The sequence below is a fragment of the Phoenix dactylifera genome, chromosome 1, assembly GCF_051530095.1.
Source record: "Phoenix dactylifera cultivar Ajwa chromosome 1, Ajwa_hap1_PhDact_Kaust_v1.1, whole genome shotgun sequence".
NCBI lineage: Eukaryota > Viridiplantae > Streptophyta > Magnoliopsida > Arecales > Arecaceae > Phoenix > Phoenix dactylifera.
The window spans coordinates 2,318,169-2,339,984 of NC_143190.1; the positions used below are offsets into that span (position 1 = coordinate 2,318,169).

Here is a 21,816-nt window from a genome sequence, read left to right on the forward strand (position 1 = left end):
CGCAAGTGGATTCACAAATGTTGTGTCTCTGAATGAAGGTTGCTGAAGCTGCATTCACAAAAATCTATCTATGAACATCTACATGCTTAAATTCATAAAATAATACATATAGAGGTCATTTCTCTCGGAAAAAAAAGAAAGAAAGGAAAACATATAGAAGCCCTCCATTACACATGTTCATGAGACGTAAAATGAAAATTAAAAAATATTTGTTGCAGAAGTTATCAGATGTGAACTACCAGCCCCGGATCTCATTGCATAGATTTTCATCTCGTCGCGACCATATCCATTCATCTTGCCCCTACTAAGTGTATCACCTAAAGGGTACATGCATTAGAATCCATAAAAGCTAAAGCATCACGCAGGCATCAGTTGATAACATATGAGAAGTACGTCATAACATTTATTCAAGCTTCAAAAGATACCGTCCAATAGATCTACAGAACATTTCCAGTTCTGGAAACATCCTTAAAAGATGCCAATATGAAAAAAAAATAATTCATGCACGCATTAAAAGATTAAATCCAACAGATTTGCGGATTTAAAACATCAGCAGGTATGGTGACGTACACTATTTTAGAAACAAATTTTGCAGGGTTCAATAAATTTGCTGATGGCACCGTCATCTTCATCAATTATGTGAGCATTTGTATAGACTTATGTTTAGTCTAATATCAATTATTCAGCAGAATAATCTTAGGTACTTATATAGGACTAAAGAATCCAAAAAAAAATCTTCCTGCCAGTCTTTTTAGATGAGGCTCTAAGTTGTGACAAGCAACCGCTTGCTATTTCGCCATGTCTCTACATTAAAGCTTATTCTCTATGCCTTCGAACTCTTAATAGGGTTAGAGATCAACCATGATAAGTCCCCCACCTCCTCGGACGTAGAATTACAGATTCAGAATATCATTATAGAAGAAAAAGATAGAGAAGAGATTAGCAAAGTAAAAAAGCAAAGTCCTAACACTAGCCGGTCACCTCCTCCGTAGTTCATTCTGCCCTTAGCGCAATCCCCACCCATTGGATGTGCGCGTTCACAATTCCTTATGGACGAGACGGAAGAAGTGAAACATCTCTTTTAGTTGTTGCATTAAAACAAAAAAAAAATCAAAATTTTCGAATTTTCAGTTGAAGACTGAGTCCCGTATGTGTTAATGGTCGGTGCTACCACCTTAGTATGATTTCATGTTGATATGGGAGCCAATTGATGTTGGCATGTTGATATGGGAACCAATTGATCTTGGCAAAGAAAACCAGCAGCGCTTCTTCTCTTCATTCACCATGCAGCTCTAAGGAAGCGATAATATAAAAAATATAGATTGTACGAACAAATCTATTTAGTTATTGATTTTGCATAAAAAGGTTGGATTTTTTTTTCTTCATTTCCACAAATCTAAGTGCACCATATGTAGCAGACTAATTTCACTTGTTTCAGACCAGGGGCAAAATGACCTAAATATGTATCAATATCCAATAAAAAAAAACCAGAAAAAGAGGAAGTGCATAAGCATATATTATCACTTGCTTTATGAGCCAAGAATAACAAATGGCTCCAACCCAAAGGATCTTATAACTAAATCTAACATCTCCACGAAATATCCAGCGGATGATTGGTTCGGTATCAACATATATTTCTCTTAGGCTAGAAGATTGATTACTAGCTTAGGCTTCCGGATAGATCATACCATTCCAGCCTCTCCCTTGGGCATGCAGTTGCTTGATCTACTTTATGAAGTGCTACAGAATAATATTATATAACTATTATCTAATCGCTACCTGAGGATGCTAGGTGTTCATTAGATTGTAATTCCCAAAAAAAATTTAAAATCGGTAAGGGGCTAAATTAGCTTTACATTTTTCTCTTTTTTTTTCAGGCACATCAAAGAAGCTCTACTTTGACCACAAGCACTGGTACAGAAGGGTGGAAGACAGTTACTTGCAACCACAAACGAAACTGTAGGATGGAACACTTCATGACCCAGACGGATTAAAAGCCCTTGGTGTAGTTCCATAGGGTGAACAAAGATGACGAGATTCAGGAATACCAGTGCCTATGATCTCGGCAGAAGAGTTCTGACGTACACTACAGTTTGTCCCACTGCGCCTCATGGGCAGGTTTCTGCTGTTGTTGACTGCAACGGAAGGAACTTCCCACGAGTTTTGGCTGCTTGAAGCCCATGATTCCTGTTCAGAACGTTGAAACTATAGGTTATAGGGAACTTTAGCATATGGTCACATACCATGAGAAACCAAAATTATTGCACCTTGATAGCTAATTGAGAATGTGCATCATAGAGTTCAAATCATGTTCTACGACACCATAGATGAATGCCGATCCATCAAGATACTACAAATAAATTAAAAACCCCATTTGGAATTGGGCCAACTATAAGTGACACCTACCATGGTGACTTCCAGTCAGATCTTGATTGTGCATTTGAACTAATTTTCTGATTGTCTGCCAGCATTTGAGGTTGCCCTAGTTGCTCGGCTTATAGGTCAAATTACAAATTTAGAATAGGTAAGAGTGTATTAGCTTGTATCTTGATTATTCGGCATAGAATTGTTTAGGAGTCGTGCAAATAATTAAGCTGCTTTAAGAAACTGAGACAAATAATGGATAAGAAAACCAAAGCAGAATTTTCATCAGCATCGACACAAGAATGCTGTAATTAATACCTTCGGCTGCTGACCATGGCCTTCACAAGAAGTTGGTGTGAATTGTTCCTTACTGCATGGACATTGCTGCGCTCTCATTGCCGAGTAGAAGCTGCATGCTTCTTGAGGAAGGCTTTCAGGAGTATGAAAACGTGCACCCGATCTTCCAACTGCCCATGGATTCTCCATCCCAGAAAATCCAGCTTGAGAGTAGTTGGGAGACAGCAAGTAATAAGAGCTGAGATGTTCCTGTCTACATACTGTAGAAGTGTCATGCTGACCCCTAAGATAAGCCGTAGAGCTGAAACCATGGTGGTGCTGGAAGAAACAAGTAGAAACATGTGGTTGTATGCTGGGACCAGGGTGTGCAACTAATGGTGAGAATCTGCAGCAAGGCAAAAATGGTGACTGCTTAGCAACAACAGAATTTGCATAGGGAGTAGTGCAGTCTTCTATCACAATCCCTTGTCTAGCAGCCAAATCCATTATCTGTTTCTGCTCAAGCCCCAAACCCAAAAGCATGTTCCACAGGTTCCTCAGTGCTTCTCTTTGATTATGTATAACTTGATCCCGCATGGCCATTTCAAATTGAAGCTCAGTATTTGCCATCCCCTATATTTTTGTAAGCACAGGAATCAGTCAATAAAACACAAAGATCAATGAGTTAAAGTTATCAAAGTTTATACTTACTAGGAGTCTGTACTGACTGAGAATATGCAAATATGTTCTGTTGCCATTGTTACTTATGGCTTCCTCAATCATGTTCTGAAGCTGGCGCCGGTGCTTTTCATTTATCTCAATGTCCTGAAGAAATTATATGCATAAATTAGCTGGTTTCAGAAAAACAATGCAACAGACGATGACAAGAGAATTACCTTCTTGTAACCAGCACCGGCCTCATCATTATCACGAATGTTATCAAGAATAACTTGTCTTCTAGACCTTAAAGCTTGTACAACCGTTCCATCCTTCTCAACAACCTAGATCCACAGGTAGTTTGTTAGCATCAGTATATAACTGTTGTGTATATATATCCACTTCATGGCACTTGGATTGAAGGATTTTGCAGTAATCTTGATAGAGAAAGTGCCCTAGTGCACAGTGATGCATATATCAAAGCATGTATATCCACATAATAAGTCCATGCATTATTTGCACAAGCTCGTACATGACTTGTATATAATTTTAGTCTATAATCATACAAATCTGGCTTTCCCCTGATCAGATTTCACATTCCCTAGAATGCTTTTTAGACAGTTTCATCAAATAAGGACCTTCAACAAAATTTTCAAGATGCAATGTGTGATCTAGCCAGTTGTAGGCAATCTCAACTGTTGGACAAAATTCATGGTCGTCACCTTCATATCTAACATCAATAGACTATAGATAATCCTCAAATTACAATGAAATTTCACAAATATTGGAAAGTTGTCTTATAATAGCAAAACTTTAGGTCATTGGACTAATTATCCACTGGGTGTTGGTGGAGTTCAATCAAATTCAGGCACTGGAGTTGCCAACGTCACCTGCCAGTGAACTGTGTCTACCTATAAAACTTTCCACATTTTTCTTCAGATCTAAGACATTATAGCATTTGGGATATGGTGCTATAATTATGTCTTGACCTTTACTTTTTTATTCTCTGAGTGGCATAATTTACTCCCTTCGTTGAGGATGATCTATACTTGTACTACATATTTACCTGAACTCAACCCAATTGGATTCAGTTTCATCGCCCTTGCCTACTTGCTTCAAGAACATCAGAAAGTTAGATGCCTTCGCCTATATATTTTATTATACTCATATCTAAAGAGATTCTCTAGATATATTGTATGAGTTGCAACTTGAGAGCCATTTGGGGCTTTTGCTCTTTCTTTTTTTTTCTATTATTTAGAGACAGACTATTCATCCTACCATTTTAAGCATACATCCTACCACAAACCCACACAAATAGGGGCTTGTGTGGGTGTACTCACGCATCACATACATCACACAGATAAACAATAACATAAAACAATAGGTTTTCATGCTTCGACTGATGCTCCCCAAATTTCTTCCGGATCAAACAGAAATTTATCAAAAGTGAAATGGACTGCTATCAAGGGAGAAATTAACTACAAAATCCAGAAACATATTAAGAAGCACACTCAGAAGAGCTTAAAGTGCAGAGTAAATGGAATTTATTAAGGAAGCAATCAGCAAGTCATCTAATAGATTCCAAGCACAAGGTGCAATTCATTCGAGGCAACATCTGGGGATTCTGTTGAGTATGTTGAACATTACCTATCAACATGATATGCAATGTAGATTTCAGAAAGGAAAATAATTTTTTCAATTAGAATTTTAAATAAATTTTATTTCCAAAACGTTTTTAAGAACTCGCCAACCTCGTTTTCTCCAAAATTTGAGCTCCAAACCTAACAATATATTTTTATGTTCATAATGACAATATGAACCATAACTTGCAAAATCGGAATGGAAATACTTCACAACATACTTCAATTCTGAAATACTTTAGTATGAAGATGCACATGCAGAGATGGGAGGAAATCACTAATTATCAAGTGTTACCCCACCAACTTTGTTTATGTTTCAATACTATCTCAAAACTTCAGTATGGCTTCTGCATGCAGATTCAAATAGGAGAAGAAGTAGTTCGCCCACATAATTTACAGGTTTGACCTCCATGTGACCATTTTTTTGTTCCATATCTCTTCCTGATTTCTTGTTCATTGCTTAAGCTATACTAAAAGGAAGATAAAAATAGTGTTTTACTTAACTTCTATGATCAAAAGAATGATTGAAAAGAACTAGAATCTTTTACAAAAACAAGAGAACTAGAATAAAAGTTGTCAATTTAATGGTGTATGGAAAGTATAGACCTCCTGTTTAGCAATCGCATCATCAAGATGTTGGAGCTCAATGCGGTTGCGTACGTTAGTTTCCTCAAGCTCAAAGAGAGCCTTCTGTAGATTAATGCGCTCCTGAACATTTTCACCAGTTTCACGGCTTAAAATATTCAACCATGATAGCTCATCATCTGCAGCTTTTTCAGCAGGTTTTGTAGTTAACTGGGACTCCTTCTCTGCTAGTTCCTTTCTTAAACGACAAACTTCAACCTGTGTAACATATGTCAACCAATTTATTCACTCCTTCCAAAGGGAAGAAGAAAAATGACATTCTTTTGGGCCAAAAGAAAACCTGAAGATTTCCAATCATCCTTTGGTAGTCTGCAACATGAGTATCAACTGTCCCAATGTTTTTCTGAGAAAAGAACCAAAATAAGAATCTAGTAGCCAATAACATCATTTTTATGTGACAGAGTGAGAAATATATAGACAGTTAACTTCTATTTTTTGACATTTCTGATACATATGCTGACATTACTAGGTATACACAATAATTCTGCTTTATTTTGGAAATATGGGAGTTTGACAGCTGAGATGCTGAGCCACTTAGGTGTTCCTTTTAGGGGGGTCTTTCATGTTTGTCCCTTTTGTTACCATAACAGTTTTACCATCAGCCAAGAAGGCATAGTTTCGGCATGCAGTTTCTACAAACAAAGTTTATCTATACTCCTTCCATGTATTTTTGCTTGGACAAGGATAAAATGAATATATATGAAAAGTTACCATAACAGGAGCTGGCACTCAAACCACATAATTAGCCCTTACATGAACATGTGTTTTGATCTCCTTAGCTCGGTCTGCATATTTCAGGGTATTCACAGTGTGGATATATTGATCGTCAGCAGGTGATATTGTAGCAACCATGACTGTTTGAGAATTACCACTGAGTCCATCCTTTAGAATGCGGGTCAACTTACTGCCAAAAAAAGCTCAGCATTGGCTACCAATAAAGAAAAGGTATGCTTTATGATTGTCATTCAGGTACCTGTTGCGATAAGGAACATAAGCAAGTCCCTTTTTCTGTTGTTTGCCGAGGGCATTGATGCAATTTGCCAAAGCAAGGAGTGAACGGTTAATATTGGCTCCATCTCTAAGCTTTTGCCCTCCACTGTGTGTTTCAGAAGCCCTTTCACTGCGCATAAGATGGTTTGATGTAATTTTCCGTATTCTGGAAACTGAGACAAATAACAACAGATGAAATTGTTTGTATGTAGCCATCCACCTGCCAGCAAGATCAACTAATGCAAGTTTTCCACAGAGAATTTGACTCTTATATTGGGTTTTCTGTTTTCTCTTCACAGTGATCTCCAATACAGCATGCGAACTGTTAAAGCAGAAAAAAAAAGAGAGAAGTTTACTGTTTCTGCAGATATTACACCATGCTGTCCATAAATGTCATCACAGAATTGACAAACTATCACAAAGACAATAAAATGAGGGAACGTGTAAATATAATGCAACAAAACATGTTAGAATAGTAGCACAAAGATCATACAGGCTAAAATTGATAGGCAAGAAATGGTTCAAAACAGTTTCATCTTCTTTAGTAATCAAATGTCACTGAAAACTCTTTAACTACTAAGATAAGCACAATTTATGGAAATACCACAAACATTGCCATGAATATTTAAGGGAAAAAAGCAAAAACACAATTGACTGTGAAAACAAGACTTACCGTGATGAGGTTGCATTTGCTTCCGTGCTTTCTGTTTTGCGCCTACTGTTTCCAACATTCAAAAGTTCAAGAATCTTATCTGCTGATTGGACCTGAGGAGAATGAAATATCAAAGAAATGATCAAAAAAAGTTTAAACAATAATAATACTATGCAGGGATAAACACAAATTTCAGAGAAAGATAACTAAAAACATGAAGTGCTAGTAAATATAATAATCAGATAATATTAGAACAGAGAGTAGAGATCCACAAAACAGGATAGCACACTCCGAATATTGGAAAAGAGATTGGTAACACAAAAACTTGGACACAAGTACAGAAAAGCGCATCCCACTAGAAGTGAGAAACAATACAGCATAAGACACTCTGATGAGTATCACTGACAAAACCTCGTCAGTCAAAAGGGTAAAAATAAAGGTAGTCATGTTTAGCCAAAAGGATATAATCTTATTGTGCTCTATTTTCTTTTCTTTTCTTTTCTTTTGCTTCATCAACTTACATATAGTCATAAAATGCTTTCGTATTTTATTTCCATACCTCCACAAACAGCATCTGGTGCAAATCTCCTTCTATATTCATTTTAGTATCACACTCAAAATTTTCATTCAGAAAAGTACCTATAAAAGGAAAAATCATACACCAATACATGCTGTGAAATGCAGAAGGAAACTAGCAAAAACACAGCTGAAAAAGCTAGCATTATGCTTCCAAGTGAGAAGGGGGAAACAAGAACAACAACAAATGTCAATATAAATGAAGGCATGTGACAAATAAAGTCCCGCTATATTTCACAATAGAAAATATAAATGTGGCAGGAAATGGGAAAAAACCTTAATTCTTCTCAAACCAGCAACCACTATTCCATGTTCCGGATCTTCTCTAAGCTCTAAATGTCCAGATGACTTTTCAAGCAGATCATAGATAACCTGGAAATGAATGGGGGAAATAAAGTTGTCAAAATTCTTTATAGAGTAGGAAATTAAAGACAATTAACACTGCAACATTCTTAATACAGCCAATGCATGTCATACTTCATTGTACACTTCAAGATAGGAGCAAGAGACTTCGAAGTTGTCTGAGCTCTCATCCTTCTTGATAAGATCAAAAATTGTGTCAAAGCTAAGAACCATTAGTCCAGGGTCTTTACGGGTGCCAGCCATCGTGTATGTTTTCCCACTGTATACATGCAGAAAAAAGTACGATTATATCGAGAAAAACAGTCTTAAAATCCAATTACATGATTGTAAGTCACATGCGAAGCTCTGTAATATCTATTTTATGCATATAATATATTAATTGCAATTACAAGAAAAAGACTTCAAAGTAGCAAAAACTTGAAAGGAGAAAATAGCTAGTTTGCAAGAAATTTGAGAACCATCAAATGAACAATGTAAGCAGTTCTTTTGGCCATTAAAAGGTTCAGAATCCAAACAGGTTCAACTTCAGAAAAGGTTATTGACATTAAAAATTTGACTTTGGTGAGTTGATAATACAATTAACAAGTACTATGTGGTTTATGTGGGACAATCATGTTGATGCCTTGCATTTATAATCATGTAGAAACCGTTTATTTTTTAAAGACTAGGCCTGAAATATTTTGTTCAAAATAACAAGACTTATCTTCTCAAAATGCTATCATGCCCATGTCTTTGCATAAAAGGTTATATTTAGCTAATAAATCATGACCTTTTTTTTAGATCTCAGAAGGCTCATAGGAGAGTTTCAAAGTACTTCATGAGAATTATATACTATAAAATCTGACATCTTTTATATTTAGAAGATTCACAGATAGGTAAGTACACAAAGATAATAATACTTATCCAATAAAAATTAGAAAAAGTAAGTGCTAGATGGAACCATCTGAAATCAATTAGGACTCTTTGTTTAGAAACTTAAAATAGTAAACATTTTAGAAAACAAAAGCAATAAGTAACTCCAAGGCAATATGATTAATCACTTTGATATGATCAGCAAAAGATGATGTTGCACTTCAAAGGTGAACTTCATAATAAATCAAAAATAACAAATAACTGACTGTTTTGCTCCTTGTTGTTGGGGATTTACTGAAACAGACTCAAATTTTTTCGAGATAGTATTACTGTTTAAAGTCTTGTAAATGGCCCAAGTGCAAAATCATCACACCATCTGCTACGCAAACTGGAAGTCACATATCAAAGAATACAAAAGATTAAGAATGCAATATCAAACATAGTACCTTCCAGTTGAACCATATGCAAACACAGTTGCATTAAGACCTTGAATGACCCCAGCGATTGTAGATGAGATATTCCTATATACATCCTGATCAGGTCAAATGCAAAATGGAAACATATAAATATGTTCGCAAAAGTTGAAAGCACTAGAACTCCAAAATTGTAATGCTACAACCACAGTTTTCACTCAAAATACTAACAAAGTATATCAACATTTCTTATACTTGAATAGAGGTATTATGGTTGTAAAGGTTTAGACAGGAAGTTTATGTTCACACTCCCTTCTTCTTTCAATATTCAACAGTCGATCTATCAACTAAAGAAGTCCTCAAGTTTATCCGATCTTAAAAAACATAAATTCAAGGTTCGCCGTATCAGTATCGGACCCTGTACCGGTGCCACACTAGTATAGTGTCAGTATGCGGTACGGTACAGCATACCATGCATGAAGTACAGAAAGATGCATATTGCAGAGTAGGATTAGTTACTAAATTGACATATCAAAGACTCCCATGAATTGTTCAGAATCATCAGGGGCATGACCCCTACACGAGAAAGAGAGGAACGTCCAATAATCGAAAGAGTTTATGATTGTAAGCCAATCAAATTTCAAAGCCAGCTATATTACCTTCACAATCGTGATGACCCTTTTACCAACTAACTGCTGACAGCTTAAAAAAATCCATGTTTGCCAATAATTCTTATTAAGACACCTCTAACTTTGCATGCTTTCCCAAATCCTTTCTTGCAATTTCCAACCTCTCTTTACTAGAGCATCTTCAGGTCCTTCTTGTACATGAGTTCTCCATCACTTTGCCCTCAATTCGTACAAGTCCAACAGCTCCTCCAAGAGTTGCCCTCCATTTGTACAAGTCCAACAGTTCCTCCAGGAGACCCATTCCTTGCTCTAATCTTCCCCCCCCCCTTCTATCACACATCCATTTCCTTTTCCTTCCCAACCCTCCAGATATCCTTTCTCTTAGAAGATCTTGATAAAGTAACAATAGGAGTTCAATTGCTCTGGGTCGAGAGATTTCTTTTGTATGACATTTGAGAATTTCAGACCGAACGATAGGGAGTTCACTTGAAGGTAAAGCCCATGGATGAGGTCCAGACCACAGAAGGGTATGGTACTGCAACATCCCAAGCTTTCCTTGCTAGTTTGGGTCATGATTGGAGTAGAACCCATGATGCAGTGCTCAAAGTCAACAGATCTGGTGCTATTCAAACTGAATTGACCATTTAAATAATTATCAATAATAAGTAACTGAATTATAAATCATAGTCTTTTTGGTGGTTTTATGTATAAATATACCCACAAGTCAAAAATAAATTTCAAATAACTGATTTATTTTCATTTGTAGATGAAAACTTTATCCTCCTAAGGACAATTCTGTCTCCTCTAATTTTCTTGACCCTTGGTCTTTTTTGCACTCCTCCTAACTTGTAACTCTTCAGCCAATCATACACCCACTCCTATCACTGTTTGCTGCGCATTATACATAATTAGGTTGATGTTGGTTAAGTCACCATGCATATCCCAAGACCATTCTAAGTTTCTAACAGTTTTCTGCTTTACTTTCTCTATCATACTCTTGCTATTTTGCTAAATCTAATGATGTAGAATAAGAACCGGATAAAATTCACATAAATAGAAATTGGAAGTCATTAGTTGAAGAACATAAAAGACAGCAACGCATGAGAAACTTATAATTTTGAGCAACTGAACAAAATAGGAGGAATTTTGCATACCGCATTTGTGCACCCAGGTGCAAATACATGATCAAAACTATATCTTCTCTCTTTGCTTCGATTTTGAATGCGTTCAAGGTAGTCTTTTGACAGGTCGGGGTCCAAAACGACTAAATTCTGTAATATAAAAATCAATCATTGCATGCTGTCCTGTTCTTAAGCAAAGAGAATTATGCTTTCACATGGTAACAGAACGCAAAAATTATCAAACCTTGTCATCAGTTACTTGAATAATATGACGACTCCGCCGGCATTCTGCCTCGGTCAATGGCCTGCATTTGACCGCCACCTACAATCAGACAAAGGCAAGATCGTATTTGTTAACAGTCAAAAAACCAAGGGTAAGCTTTCATAGTTGAGAGACCAACCAAGAGTGTTGCAGTCTGTTTCGAGGCAGGAGCTCTAATGCTCGGCATTTCCGATCAAAAGCCCACCTATCCTAAAAGCACCTTTCTTCCCCAAAATCAATGACAGCTCCTAGAGTTGCACATAAAACTGATGAAAAGCTACAAATTTTAACCTAAAATACACAAACTCTTGGACATCTGAAACCTAAATAAACAAAAATAACACTGAATACCACTACATATCAATCAGAAAACCAACCGCAGCTCGACCTCCTTCGACCATACTCACCATTTTCTTCTCCATCTACACCAAAACATCTCAGAATTAATCGTCCTACAGACAATATTATAAGCCTATCAACCCCTCAAATTTCACTTTTCTAAAGCCCTAAACCACCAAATTCTTATAACCCATGACTCAAACACACAGATCTCTGCCTCGCTCCAGCGCATTGTGCCAACTAACCACCAAACTTAGCTCAAATGATCTCCGAGCTCCAAAAGTCCAGCGTCTTCATCCCAAGAAACCTCGCAAGAACGAAAAACCCAAGACCTACATCGCCATTGCAACCCCTCGAATCAAAAAGGACGCAAGAAATCCAGCATTCCCTGGCCGCAACGACTCCGAGGAGCGATCGAAATGCTGGATCTTTCGAGGGCGAAAAGGGCCAAAAAGCGCCGCGGAGTGGGCGAGGTCGACATCAGCGCGCGGCCACCGACTTGCAAGTCAAAAGAAGGAAGGTTTTAGAGAATCGAAGGCGCTTCCGCTGCCCCGCAAAGTCTCCGGAAATTACAGCGGTTTTGGAGGGGAAGGAGGAGGGGGTGTGGGGGAGGAAGAAAATAGCAGACGTAAGGAAAGGACCAAAGTGGTTAGTGGCCTAGTGCCTTGCCGGTGGGGGTTCCTGTTGGGAGGGCGTGGGGGATAAGTTACCGCTGGGAAGCCTCCAGATTCGGTGACTCCGAGATTGATGGAGGAGCGCTTTCACTAACAAAACTTTTACCCCACCCCCCACCCGAACCCGCGTCTTTTTTTTAATTTCCCTTGTTTTTGGATTGGATGCTTTTTACCTGGAGGACGGCCTGAGAGGAGCGGGCAGGTTGTGAATTACATGACTTTAACAAAACCATGAGAAGCAGCCATGAGACAGTATGAAGAATTTTTTGCTGACCACTGGTTGAGCTTTTATATGATTCCTGAGCCATAAACAAGGGCTGCAAGCAATTTACAAGTGATGCAATGTTACATCCGTACTACGCCTCTCACTGCATCCTTTTTCTTCTTTCTTCATCATCTGTCCTTATATCTAGTCTTATTCTTTTACCAATATTTCAGGGGAAGGTTTAGCTTCCTCCTATACCATTTAAAAGAGTCTCTTTGTGATGCTATGTTAAATTTACCACTTGCTACCCGAGCTAAATATTTTTTTTTTTCTCACTTTGTACTGCGAGCTCTTTTCAATGCCAAAAGCTCCTATTATGTTCTCACGTCTGTATCGCTCCAAGAGCTTGAAAACTGGCATCCCCCAAATCATCTCCGTTACCGTTCTGAATTTATAATTTATAACTATGGTTATGTGCCTGGCAGCCAGCAGCGGTTCACCTCTTTAAAAATAGCACGTATGGTAATTATCAGAACCATAGGGTTATTAGGGGCTTTTCACATTGAAATTTTAGTAGATTCGCAGCGCTTTTTCAGGATTGAGACAGTGGGACCGCACCTCCAGGAGCTTACACCCTCGCCGTCTCGTCTCTGGCGCGCCCAGGACGACACGGACAGCTTCCAGGAGGAAAAAAAACAAAATGATAGTGGTGGGCCCACCGAGACGGTGCCATGCAATAAATTAAAGACAGAAAGATTGGACCAGGTAAAATTGACTCCCGAGATTGTTGAGAAAGGACAGGGGCCGGCACGTTGATTAGGCTTTTATAGCAACCCAAAGGAAAGCCGGTGGGTGCAACCGACCCCACCAGCTGTAAAGGACACTTTATTGCATTTGGCGGGCATGGAGTGGGACCACGTGCCAGCGCTGACTCACTTTGTATTCTCCCCGGGTGCCTTTATTTCTTAACGCTTTTTCCTTCTCCGACCGACCGGGTCCCTTTTTTTCCTCTCTTTTTTTTTTTTTTTTTTTTCTTTTGGGTAAAAGGAACTAGCCGCTGAGTACAAATATAAAGGTATTACAGTAACAGGATAGGTTATTCTTATGCGATGCCTCACACTAATACGACAAGTAAGCTTTAGCGGAAAAAAATATACAAACCAAAGAGCAGCCTTCCAGCAAACTTCATACAAAAATAAAGCAACCCAGGAGCGTAGATGCTGGGGACGATTTGGCCGTGCCATGATACCATGAGATCTCGCCACATAATCAGAATAATGTAAGAATTCAACTAGTGCACATAACAGGGCCAGTAGCGAATAGAGGAATACGAGGCAGCTGGGAACATAAAATGGACCCATGAAGAGCTGTCCGGATGATATGGTCCTAGGCAAAGACCAAGGAAAAACACTTGCTCACCCGTACTTCGTAGCTGGTTCCAACAACTAACGGCAAAGGAACATGATACTGTGGCATGATCACAATCCTCCACAGCTGAAACACAAAGATCACAAACTTCGTGTTAATGCTAGGATGATACCCCTCCCACATAGTAGCTTTTTACAAGGTAATCTATCCCATAACAGCCTCCACCAAAGAGTTTTGACCCCCACAATGGCACTTTCAGTTGCCAAACCCATCTATAGTTATGTTGCCCACCTGTCGGCACCTGCAGATCCAGAAAAGCATACATGTCCCTGAGTGAGACTTGATTAAAGCCTACTCAACAGAGCTGGATCCTTGCGCCAAAGGAATGCAGAAATCCTGGTTCCTCATCTCAGTTGAAAACAAGGTAGCCAGTAATTCCCTATTCCATAGATGATCTCAGGTAATCAGATCTTGGAACTTTTAAAGTCTAAGCTGCAGGTATGAAGGTTGAAATAAGTAGGCCAATCACTAAGAGGAATTGTAGAAATCCAGGGGTCCGTTACCACATTAATGTTAGAACCAGTCTCAATAGTCCATAGAAAATGGTGCTGAATAAGAGGGCCAGTCACAAATTCTTCGCCAAATGAGAGAGCACTGCCCTGGCTTTGAATAATTGAGCCACGTACCAGTGAAACAAGATTTGGCAAATACAAGTTTAGCCCACAAAGAATTTGGGTGAAGTATAAGCTGGGCCGCAAGTTTGCACAAAGAAGCTTTTCGTCTAGTAAATAAAGATACCATTCCAAGATCCCCTTTAGACTTAGGCGTGCATACATGTGGCCATGAAATCAAGTGGTCCCTTTCGGTCCAAAGAATGACACCCAAAAAATGCTCAAAATTGCTTTTCCAATCTGGCATTAAATGATAAAGGCACAGGCACTGAAGACATGAAATATAAAGGTATCGGTGATAGCTCGGACTGGAGCAGGTTTGCTCTACCCGCTAGTGATAGAGCCCTCCACTTCCAACTCGCAATCCGATCTGTCACCTTTTCATAGAAAATTGAAATCCGAGAGAACCAATGGCATACCTGATATAATGGAACCCCCAAGTATTTCCACACCCCCCTCTTCTCAGCCATTCCAAAGAAACTTTGAAGTTGATGAATATAATTTGAGAATTATCAACCTCGACTGCTTGACCTGAAAGGGAGCAATAAACATCCATAATTGACATAACACAGATACTATCCTTAAGAGTAGTTCTGGTGACCAATAAACAACCATCAGCAAAGAAAGCATATGACGATGCAGATCCGCCACCCAGTTGACAAGTCCTTAACATGCGACTTTGTACTGCAACGTAGAGGAATCTAGAAAACACCACAGAACACATAATGAATAAATACGACTGATAATGGGCAACCTTGTCTGAGGCCTCTAGCTGGGAGAAACCAGTGGGTACTGGGTAGGTAGGTGTACCATTGATCAACATAGCAAATTGAGGATTTAGAACACATGTCATCATGAGGCTTTGAGAGGAGGATGCCTGCATCAAGGAATGCATCAGTTCATGGCCAAGCAAAATGTTCTCAGTAATATTGCAGCCCTGAATGAAGGATCCTTGTTCAAGTGAAATGAGATTAGAAAGGATAGGATTTAATCTATCCACTAGAACTTTGGCCTCAATCTTATAGATAGGCTCCTTCAAGGTTAGGTTTCTAAGGAACTAAAGTTATATAAGTTCTTTTCCAAGACGTGGGCATCGTACCAAACCAAAAGTACTGAATTGCTTGAATGACCTCTTTTTTAATAATACGCCAATATTCATGAAAGAAGAAGCTCGGAAAGCCATCCGGTCATGGCAATTTGTCCAGGTGCATACCCCTGATAGCATCCACTATCTCCTCCTCTGTGACTAGCTCAAATAGTGTAGCATTCTGCACACCAGTGATCTCTAGCATCACTACAGGTAGACCAACATCCTGCACTACTGATTGATTAGCCCACCTTTGCTGAAAATGATCTACTAGCATATGCCTAGTTAGTGCTTGGTCTTTAATTATGTTCCCCTAGGCAGACAGCAACATAGTGATTATATTTCACCTCCTATGGAGAACTGTAGTTCGGTGAAAAAACTTAGTATTAACATCCCCATCCTTCAACCAGGTAACCCTGGATTTTTGCCTCCAAAACATCTCCTGCATGTGAAGATTTCAATGATATGCTCGCAAAAGGGTTATGAGATGCTTTAGTTGTTGATTAGTAAGGCCCCCTTGTTGAGCTTCTTGAACTTGTAACTAGTGGATCAACTCATTTAATTGCTGCTCCTGCCTAAAGAGATTGCCAAATGGCAATATTTGTATTCCACTACTTGATAGTCTGCTTGGTGTTCTGAAGGAGCCTTGTAATCCTAACACCTGGAAAATAATTACCATGACAATGACAAGCTTGACGAATAACCTCCTGGATGCACACACAAGACCACCAAAACTTTTCAAACTAAAAGGAAATAGACCCCCTAGATCCTTCATTGTTTGCAAAAAGAAGTATGGGACAATGATCAAAAGCAAATCTAGTTAGGTGGCATACCTAGACTTCAGGGAATAGATCCAACCATTGATCTGACACAAAAGCCCTATCCAGCCTTTCCCAAACCCGTGCTAGGTCGATACAATTATTACACCCGTATAATGCAGCCCCTGGTGTCCCAGATCAATAAGAAGGTAAACCCAAAGACATTACCACACTGACCTCCTCCCACATGCGTCTATTGTAAACTTCAAAGAACATACTGCCTCCTTCACATCACCCTTTCCAAGGCTTGGGCTAATGTACAAAACATTTGAACATATTAATTAAAAATATAACTATATGCATGATTTTCTTTATAGAAAACACACATGGGTGCTTTTCGTATTACCTAAAGAATCACTAAGAATCAGAGTAAGCTTGATGTTCCTTTAAATATAATAATAAAAACCAGATAAGCTAATAGGAAATTCAAATCATAGAACATGAAACTAGGAAGACCAACAATGAAAAAAATACTTGAATCTTAAGATATATCAACGCACTTCATTTTTTTTTTTTAACAATAACACCACAAAGGGTATGAAAAGGTTGATAGCCTTACCTTCATCTGGTGCGTGTCCAGTAACTCAAGTGCTTGCTCCTCCTAGCTCCACCAGCCATCTTTACACAAAAATATTTATCCAAGGATCAAGTGAAGGTAGCTCTACTCCAGTTTAGTTATGCAAAAGCAAAATAATCAGCGATAAATTACTAATGAAAAAAATGTTTGAATGAAGAGAACACAATTTAAAGCAATTCAACAACCCATTAGAGCAATTGTTGTGAAATTACATTTCTTCCCTCTAGTTCTACCAAACATAGTCAACATATTACTTTGTTACCCTTATACATCTGAGTATCAAGGAAATTCTAGCCAAGCTGCACATATAATTACACAAAGCCAAATGAAATAAAGCAACCATTGATCCAAAATAATTCATATGAGAAGAAGGCAAACCTAAAAAAAGTGGTCCAATGCATGCCCGTCCATTATGGGTTCAGGGGGTCAGGTGCGCACAGCCTTACACTTGAGTGCGGAGATATTGCTTTCATGTTTCAAACCCATGACCTCCAAATTATAATGGAGCAACCTTACCATCGAGCCAAGAATCACTCTAAGAATACAAACCTGAAATAGCTACATAACCAGCCAAAAACGACAGTCCTCATTAGATAGTCTAAGAAGCAAAAAAAAGGCATATTTCCCGGAAGCATCTAACACTAGTATATCTAAAATTGTTTGCGTTCAGATAACAGCTGGTAGAAGTGATTATCATAGTATCAAGACCAATCAATAAAAATTTTCATTGAAAAGAAGAAACTGAAAAAGGAAAGGCAACAGAGTCAAATTCTGCTGTTCCCTCTATTGGTTATAAGGAGGAAATAGGAGAGTGATAACCATTTAAATTCTTGATTCTTTCATGTACATAACTAGATTCCTCATTTTGTTACTACCACAACTACGTATGTCTATAACCAATAGAAAAAACCAGAAGGGAAGCCACAAATCCCGCATCACTTCCCTTTCTGATTGTTTTCTTCATAGAAAAACCCGTTGAATCAAGATGATAAATCAAGAAATAAAAGAAAAGAATAAAGAATCAGGACCCTAGAAGCTAGAACCCTCCAAGAGTCCAAGAAAACCCTAGCCTGAGCAACAAACCTATAATTTCCACCGTACGAAATCAAATAATCAATACAACAAGTGAAACAAGAACCAAAACCCTAGGAGGACCAAGACTCAAAACCCTAGGAGGACCAAGAATCAAAACCCTAGGAGGACCAAGAAACGCATAGAAAAAGAAGGAAAAGAAAGAATGGAGGGAGGGAGGGAGAGGGAGGAGGAGAGACCGAGAAAAGGTAGTTGTTCTAGTCGGCGAACCAGTTGTAGAGCACTGCGATCTTGACTTAAGGGCGGCTATACGTCTCGTTCACAGCTCCGTTAGGGCCATCTTCCTTCCTTCCTTCATCTCCCATCGCTCCCCCTTCCTCCCTCTCCCAGTCTCGACCGACGCTCCCTTTCGCGCTGTCAGAAGGGAGAGAAATAACAGATGTACGGGGGGGGGGCATATTTATAGAGAGGCGAAGGCGGTGGGTCCTCTGGAGATCCATAAATGCCAGCCTGCCATGCGTCAAAGGCGGCGGTGGAGGCGATGATAAGGATCTTGGCGAAGGAGCTGAAGGGAACGGGGATCACGGCCAATTGCGTGGCGCCAGGGCCGGTAGCGACGGAGCTCTTCTTCGCCAGGAAGAGCGAGGAGGCGGTGAGGAAGGTGGTGGAGGAGTGCCCGCTGGGGCGGCTGGGGGAGACCAAGGACATCGCACGGGTCGTGGGCTTCCTCGCTACGGACGCCGCCGAGTGGGTTAACGGCCAGGTCATCCGCCCGAACGGTGGCGACGTCAAGGTTAGCATGGCACTTTAAAACATCGACAGCCTTTCACTCGATTTATAATCATCATATATTATTACTTCTGTTCCTCGCACCGTGACTTTTTAGTACCCATAAGTCCGCACAGTTTCTTCTATACTTTATTCTATGCGGACCGCGTCCGCATATGTTGTCTATTATTTATTCTATGCGGATAAGTCCGCAAGTTTCCTCTATGTTTTGTTCTATGCAGACACGGACGCATAGTTTGTAGACTCCATCCGCATAGTTCGTTCTATGTGGACGCATCCGCATTATATGACCGCATAATCCGTTCTATGCGGAATCCGTCCGCATATTTCTTCTATGAGTACCTTGTCCGCATAATCTTCCATGCGGACATAGTTCGCATAATTTCCTCTATGTGGACAGTGTCCGCATGGTTTCCTCCATCAACTCCGCATGCTTCTTCCGTGCGGAAAAATCCGCATAGTTTTTCCCTATGCGGACAACTACCGCATAGTTTGTTCTATGAGGACGCATTCCGCGTAGTCCGTTCTTAGCGAAGGATGTCCGCATAGTTTGTTCTATGAGGACGCATTCCGCGTAGTCCGTCTATGGGTACTTTGTCCGCATAGTTTTCCTATGCAGACGCATTCCGCGTAGTCCGTCTATGGGGAAGTCCGCATAGGTTTCACTCTTGTCCGGGCTTCCTGCATAATTTCATCCATGCGGACGACTTCCGCGTAGTCCTTTCTATGCGGATTACGTCCGCATAATCCGTTCCATGCGTATACGCAAGCATGGTCCGTTCTATGCAGATGGACCGCATAGTTGCTTCTATGGAAACAACTGCCGCATAGTCCGTTCCATGCAGAATGGACCGCATAGTTTCTTCTATGGGGAATAGGTCCGCATTGTCCGCTCTATGAGGAATCCGTCCGCGTAGTTCTTCTATGCGTACCTTTTCAGCATAGTTTCTTCTATGCGGACTGGTCCGCATAATTTATGTATGGAAAAGGTTCGCATAGTTTCCTCTCTTGTCCAAATAGTATCCTCTATGCGGACCTCCTGCATAGTTTCCTCCATGCGGACGACTTGACTTCCGCATAGTCCGCTCTATGCGAACAAGGACCGCATAGTTTCCTTTATGCAGACGCTTTCCGCATAGCCTTTCTGAGTGGAAGATGTCCGCATAGTTTGTTCTATGCGGTAGCTGGCTATAGCCCATAGAAAAAATCCAGAAGGGAAAGCATACAACTCTAGGAAGTAAGCATTCTTGAAAGCTATCATTTATTATAATTTATTATCTATAATTCTTTACTTAAAAGCTAAAAATCTGGCATCTTTTTAAGTCCATTTTGCATCAGAGCTTTTACATAATAATTTAAGACTTAATATAATTGAAATTTGCTCAAAAAAGAATGACATCACGCTGCTACCGAGAAGAAAACCACCTCATCTCACAACCAATTTGAGCAATTGGGTGATGGAGAAGGAAACAAACAACTTCAGATCTTGCCATGAGAAAACCTGAGAAAGGGTACCATTAAGGTAAATCGAATGATTTGATGCGGGAATGGTGCTGATTTTCCTCATATTTGGCTACCAATGTTGCATTATATTCCCACATGCAGAATGAAAATTAGCAAGGAAAGCTTGCTTTTTCCCAGCAAAAAAAGAAAAAGCTTGCTTGCCTTTTCTTGACAAATGTTCACTTAATTTAAATCAAGCCCGTAAAATACAAGAAAATTTAAAAGGGAAAACAAAGGAAAACAAACAAGGAGCAAGAACGACGCTTGATCTATGGTACCATAATGCTGACCGTGACTGCATCAAGATCATCTCTTTCTCCACCATCTACTCGGATAAAGCCACCAATCCTGCATAATTTCCCTTTCTGATTGTTTTCTTCATAGAAAAACCCGTTGAATCAAGATGATAAATCAAGAAATAAAAGAAAAGAATAAAGAATCAGGACCCTGGAAGCTAGAACCCTCCAAGAGTCCAAGAAAACCCTAGCCTGAGCAACAAACCTATAATTTCCACCGTACGAAATCAAATAATCAATACAACAAGTGAAACAAGAACCAAAACCCTGGGAGGACCAAGACTCAAAACCCTAGGAGGACCAAGAAACGCATAGAAAAAGAAGGAAAAGAAAGAATGGAGGGAGGGAGAGGGAGGAGGAGAGACCGAGAAAAAGGTAGTTCTAGTCGGCGAACCAGTGGTAGAGCACTGCGATCTTGACTCAAGGGCGGCTATACCTCTCGTCCACCGCTCCGTTAGGGCCGTCTTCCTTCCTTCCTTCATCTTCCATCGCTCCCCCTTTCTCACTCTCCCAGTCCCCCCCGAAGAAAGCGAAATAACAGACGCACGGGAGGCATATTTAGAGACAGGCGAAGGCGGTGGGTCCTCTGGAGATCCGTCAATGCCAGCCTGCCATGCGTTATATCTCGCGCGCATAACGTCTCTCTTTGCCGGCGTTACATATAATCCCTTCCGTCTGTTTATGGAGTCGCGTGCCGGGCATCGCGAAAGTGACGTTATGTGCTGACTCATTGGATGCAGCGAACCCGTGATGACTACCAATATAAAAGATAAATCTCGGAATAAAGGTGTGAATATGCTGGCCATATGAAGGCATGAGCCGCTATGACAAGATAGATGCCATCCTTTGTTTCGAGATATTAGCAGTATGGTGTTACAGACCATATATATTTATAGAGAGGCTAATGGAGCCATGAATTGGATGACCTCGTATGTAATCGATCACTCCAAAAAAATCCTATGGATTGGAGAGAGAAAATTGTCTAGATCACTCCGTGATTTGATATTATTTATTTTT

At 39.7% G+C, this 21,816-nt stretch overlaps 1 protein-coding gene and 1 long non-coding RNA gene across 16 annotated transcripts; both read right to left on the reverse strand.

Annotated features, from left to right (window-relative positions):
• Positions 1-1,780: 1,780 nt before the first annotated feature.
• Positions 1,781-21,321, reverse strand: LOC103705708 (P-loop containing nucleoside triphosphate hydrolases superfamily protein). 15 transcript variants are annotated; one of them, XM_088716777.2, is made up of 20 exons: positions 18,451-19,031; positions 17,558-17,728; positions 17,162-17,220; positions 15,310-16,854; positions 15,117-15,228; positions 11,423-11,500; positions 11,212-11,328; positions 9,462-9,547; positions 8,278-8,422; positions 8,077-8,172; positions 7,246-7,337; positions 6,793-6,894; positions 6,556-6,702; positions 6,336-6,486; positions 5,863-5,925; positions 5,544-5,780; positions 3,537-3,641; positions 3,352-3,465; positions 2,683-3,273; positions 1,781-2,187 (listed from the first exon to the last, which is right to left on the reverse strand). In XM_088716777.2, exons 5-20 carry the CDS (start codon positions 15,165-15,167, stop codon positions 1,975-1,977), a joined length of 2,388 nt encoding a protein of 795 aa, XP_088572903.1. In that variant the 5' UTR covers positions 15,168-15,228; positions 15,310-16,854; positions 17,162-17,220; positions 17,558-17,728; positions 18,451-19,031; the 3' UTR covers positions 1,781-1,974. The 15 variants fall into 15 exon arrangements, with proteins under 15 accessions (XP_088572903.1, XP_088572905.1, XP_088572897.1 ...); XM_088716779.2 differs by having other exon boundaries at positions 15,310-15,398; positions 15,508-15,574; positions 17,558-19,031; XM_088716771.2 differs by having other exon boundaries at positions 15,310-15,398; positions 15,508-15,574; positions 17,162-17,263; positions 17,558-19,012.
• On the reverse strand, positions 13,919-14,457 carry LOC148714994 (uncharacterized). The gene is made up of 2 exons (XR_015975792.1): positions 14,318-14,457; positions 13,919-14,152 (listed from the first exon to the last, which is right to left on the reverse strand). It is a non-coding gene; the product is annotated as an uncharacterized LOC148714994 (long non-coding RNA).
• Positions 21,322-21,816: the final 495 nt, after the last annotated feature.